Source organism: Tupaia chinensis, unplaced genomic scaffold, assembly GCF_000334495.1.
Source record: "Tupaia chinensis unplaced genomic scaffold, TupChi_1.0 Scaffold000380_1, whole genome shotgun sequence".
Taxonomy (NCBI): Eukaryota; Metazoa; Chordata; class Mammalia; order Scandentia; family Tupaiidae; genus Tupaia; species Tupaia belangeri.
This window is the reverse complement of record NW_006159882.1, coordinates 522,474-527,187: the sequence shown is the minus strand read 5'-3', so window position 1 is coordinate 527,187 and position 4,714 is coordinate 522,474. Positions and strand designations below refer to the sequence as shown.

The following is a 4,714-nucleotide window of genomic DNA, read 5'->3' as shown; positions in this document are numbered from 1 at the left end:
TCAAAATGTTACAAAGAAATAAAACTTTTCCCTTACAGATGTGTTTGTATCTTGGAAATATTTCTTCACGGCCGACGCTTAGGTTTAAAATAGAATTAAATAATTGGTTGAGTTGACCGTACTGACGCCGACAAAGCCAAGAGATTCTAGAGGCAAGGTGAAATCGAACCTTCAAGTGACATTCATAAGTTGGCAAGAATGTATCTCTTTGTTGGACTCTACATGCAGAGAACCAGTGGCCTTAGGACTCAGGTATTTTTAGGGCAAGAAGCACTCAAATTCTCTAGAGATGGAGTGGGATACCACACAGGAAAATACAAAGCGTTGAGTGTCGCTGTCACTGCAGGGTGCTAGCAGCTCACAGGTTGTTTGCATCTCTCCTGTTACACATAGGCCCTGAGATTAGACATGCTTGCACTCTCTCTATCTCCTTCCCTCCCTCCCTCTTCCCTTGCCATCCTTCCCAAAGCAGAAGGTCTTAGCGAAGGCAGGCAGGGCACCCACAGAGGCTGCAGCAGTCGTCAGTCCCGACAGCAGAAATGCTGACCCCAGCAACCAGCAGGAGATAGCGCCGCTCCGAGGGCTTTAATTAAGGGTTTCTCTCCGTAAAGTCAGATATTTCAGGTGCACCTCAAAGTGGGACCAGATCTTGAAAACTAAATGAGACTTTATCTCTGGGTTGAGAAGTGTATGATCATGTCTTCGGGACAATGATGACATATTACTGCAATAACACACAATAACTGAAATTCTTAAGAGGACAAGGGGAGAGGAAGGCATCATGATAAAGTTTTAATCTGTCTAAAAAAGTTCCTTGCAACGTCTGGATTTGGCAGTGCAGCCTGTCTGTTGCTTTTCCTGAGTTGAGCTTTACTCTTAGTCTAAAAGGAAAAGTCCTGAGCTGCGCAGATCTGGAGAGATGCCGGGAAGAGGCGTTGAGGGGGTCTCTACTCCGGCACAACTCATTGTGCAGCCAGGAGTTGGAAAGCGACTCTGTGAAGCAGAAAAGGCACTAGCCACTTTGCGACTTAGGAAACACAACTGAATGTACCCGGACAGGTGCAATCTGCACACAGGCACGGAAGAGCATCATCACTCCCTCCCTTCACCTCAAATTATCATGGGGCACACACTCAACACCCTGCTGGCCTTGGGTGCTGCACCGCAGCTTCCTTAAGGGAGAACCAGTAACAGAATTCGTTTCTGGGTTCACCTCTTTCAACTCTGGGGATTCTGTGATGGAATGTAATTGTCTTGGGGCTGTGGACACCTGGGAGATCAGTGCTGACTGCTTTGCAGACTCCCAGCATTTCTGAAGCGCTTTCTTTTTTGCTCTGCTTATTAGTTTGTGACTTTCGTTGGGCACACAATGTGAAAATAATATGAAGTGGCTCAGCTTATCATTTTTAGAAAACCAGGAAATTAGACATTTCGTTATTATTTGATTTCTTTTGTGACCAGTCTTGCTTTTTTTTAAACCTTTAGTTACCTGGAAAGAAACGTATCACATAAAAAATAACCTTAAATTACTACAGAGACCTGCCTTCTCTCTTCTTGCAGACCCTTGAAACATTTTTTCAAAAGAGGGGAAAATAGGCAAGGGAAAAATAACAACATGAGAGCTCTCATGGTAATTTACTGTTCTAATTCTACATTTTAAAAACAATACGTTCTTTGTAAATTTCAGTGACCCGGATGCCATTTGTAATTTGCCAGGGTCATGGGGGAGACCGTCCCCATCTTGCGCTGTGAATTCATAACTGGCCTGAAGCAAAACTCGCAGAACCTCATCTGCCCAAGGGCAAGGGCACTGAGCTCTGAAGGCAGCGGCTCCTGCAGCATCTGCTTCCTTTCTTTACTGAAAGTTACTGCTGGGAGTCCTAGAGGCCTTGTTGGAACTTGCTTATATAAGACTCGGGACCTGACAAATGGACATTTTGTTTCATTGAGAAACTTTTCATGTAGAAATTTTATTCTAAAACTGCAAATTGCACATCATTCACCGAAGGAGGGAGAAAAAGAGTTGTAAGAAATGCCTCGACTGAGTTCTGCTCAATGCCAAAGACTGGACCAAGGCCCAAAAGGCCCGAAATGCTGAGCCCTTCCTCTGAGACCCTTTCAACAGTGTAAATGGAAGAACTGGAAAAATCAGAGTGACATATAACACTCCTGTCACCCATGTTGACTTCTTGAGTCTTCAAGATATTTCTGAAACACTGTGTAGGACAAGAACTTAACAAGATTCCCGACCTTGTAAAAGTTCAAAAGCTTTTTGATTTCCTCAACTTTCTTTCTAAAAGCTGCACTTACAAAGTTAACAGAGGAGTTGAAATATTCCAAACTGGATTCTGAGAAATGTAGGTTGCCAAAATGGAAAATACTAGTTAAGAAAAAATATCTTACTGAATTCTCTGGATAATGAGCTTGACTCTCCAGTTCCTTTTACCAGAATAGATTTAGGCTGTCAGTTTGAATTCAGATGTCAAATAAGTGACCTATCCTAAATTAATCTCTAGCTCTGTCTACTTTATGTTGCTGTTTAGACATCATCTTTTCCTGACCCAAGAAGAAGACAAAATTCTGTTCATTTACATGGTTTATTGTTGTAAACATTAAAATTGTCTTTCTCAAAGAAAGAATTTATCGAAAAAAAAAATCAGCATCTCTAACTGTCATACACCATAGAAAAAAGGCAGTGACTCATATCATGTGCCATACTAGAAATATACAAAGAAAAATACTACAGAATATGGCAATATTAAAATTCTTACTCAAACATAAAATAATATATTAACTGACAATTTTAGACATTAAAAAAAAAAAACAAAAAAATTCAAAGTGCTCAGTAATTTCCAGGGAGTTATGTATATTATAAGCACTCTGGAAACAGTCAAAAGCTGCTGCATGCAAGTTTTGTTTAGCTTTAGACAACAAAATAATCAAGATATAAACTTTCTTTTATCAACATCAACGGTACATACAACACTTACAAACAAGGAATGTTGGACGGTGTTACAAACACTATGTGTCCCTTTTGTCAGGATTTTCTGATGTGTAATACTTGTGCCCACCTATTTTACAATTGAGAAAATGTTTAAGTCCAGATAACTACCAATCTTTATAAAATCTAACAGACTACATAGTGTCTGAAATACTATTTATATAATATAGACATTACTGAAGTAGCAAGTGCCTATAACATTTTCGACCTAGAATCAACATGCTTGTCCCTTTTTTATGTAATTATTTTCATTTTTTTGCAAACACACTTATCTTTTAGAATTTGTAATATTTATTCATAAATAGGCACAAAATAATTTAAAAAGCCAAACTGCATTAGATAAATTTACAAGCCTTTGCCTTCTTCAACTCATGCCACCCACGCAACATTTAATTTTACTATATATTACAGCTTTCTTTACAGCAGAAAACTTTGAAGTCTTGTTAAAGGGCAATATTTGTGGGTCCCCTTAAGATCGTGTGTGTGTGTGTGTGTGTGTGTGTGTATGTGTGTGTATTACATTTGTGTTAACTGTAACAACCAAGCATGGCCAAACATTTCCCATGATACATTAGCAATCTTTCTTCTGAACAATAAAACTGATTTTTAAACTGATAATAAAAAGTTTGTACCACTGTGTTGTGTGTAGTCCGTGTTCTAAATCCAAGATGCCCCGGAGCCAAAATGCCCTTTCAGGTTCTGCCTGCAGGTTAGGAAATAGCAACAGTTTTTGTTTGTTTGTTTGTTTTCTTTAGAGCTCAAGGGACTGGGGGTTTTACAGAAGGGGAGGAGGGCAGCTTGAGCTGAGACAGCTCAGGGGGCTATCTCTGCCCCTGTGACTTGCCCCCTCTCGACAGTTCTGGTTTTCTTTCCAGTTCTTTGAAGTGCATGGGAGGAGGTCTTAGAAAGGTAAAGTGTCCAGGAAAAGTTTGTCAATTATTGCTGGCGGTGGTACCAAGTCTTCCAGTTTCAGGTAGAAAATGCGCTGTAGCCCCTGTGTGCAAAGGGTACGGAGTTCTGGGAGCTTTCCCAACAGTTTGGACAAATAGTTGGGGCGGTTCAAACCCCCGTTATTGAAAGTCACATGGTCTTTGAGACAATTTACAATCTTGTTTTGCAGTTCTTCCACTCTCTTGGGTTCCTTGAGCCCGTGTCTCTCTGCAGAAAACATAATCAGAAACAGAAGAATACACAAGGTAGTTAGCTAGCTGGCAGGAGCAAACAGGGTCTGTGACAAGGAAAGGCCAGGACAAATCCCACTGGCCAGTTCTGGAGGGGAAGCGTGCTGAGCCTGCAGTACTGACCTGTAACCATAGCCAGGGCAGCAATGCAGGAGAAGGCAGAAATGTCGATGTTCATATTCTGCAAGTTGGAGGAGAATTCAACAATGGAATCAATCCATTCCCCAAAGCCACGTACGCATTGCAACCTGTGCAAGACCACCCCATTGCAAAAGATGAGTTTACCCTCCACTGGGTTGGACCTGCAATTAATACCAAAGAGAGAGAGGGGAGAAAAAGAGAGAGAGAAGAGCTAAACAACTAATTACTTGAAGAGCAATAAATGAGGGATTTAAGAGGCACCTAATTACTGAAGAGTTAATAAAATGTAGACCAGTGGACCTTGAAAGGGTTTAATTTCATAACAGTCAAGAACGCCCCCTACCCCACCTCCATTCCATCCAGCCAAGGCTTCTGGCCTCGCTTGCTCTTT

At 41.0% G+C, this 4,714-nt stretch overlaps 1 protein-coding gene across 7 annotated transcripts in view; it reads right to left on the bottom strand.

Annotated features, from left to right (window-relative positions):
* Positions 1 to 2,589: 2,589 nt before the first annotated feature.
* Positions 2,590 to 4,714, bottom strand: part of NR4A2 (nuclear receptor subfamily 4 group A member 2) — a 19,793-nt gene continuing 17,668 nt past the window's right edge. For 5 of the 7 annotated variants that reach the window (XM_006153548.3, XM_027773835.1, XM_006153547.2 and 2 more), the window contains 2 exons: positions 4,306 to 4,484; positions 2,590 to 4,159 (listed from right to left, as the gene is read on the bottom strand). In XM_006153548.3, coding sequence (XP_006153610.1) covers positions 3,903 to 4,159; positions 4,306 to 4,484 — 436 coding nt within the window. In that variant the 3' untranslated portion in view covers positions 2,590 to 3,902. The remainder of the gene's footprint in view (positions 4,160 to 4,305; positions 4,485 to 4,714) is intronic. The other 2 variants (XM_027773836.1, XR_003550251.1) reach the window with 2 other exon arrangements.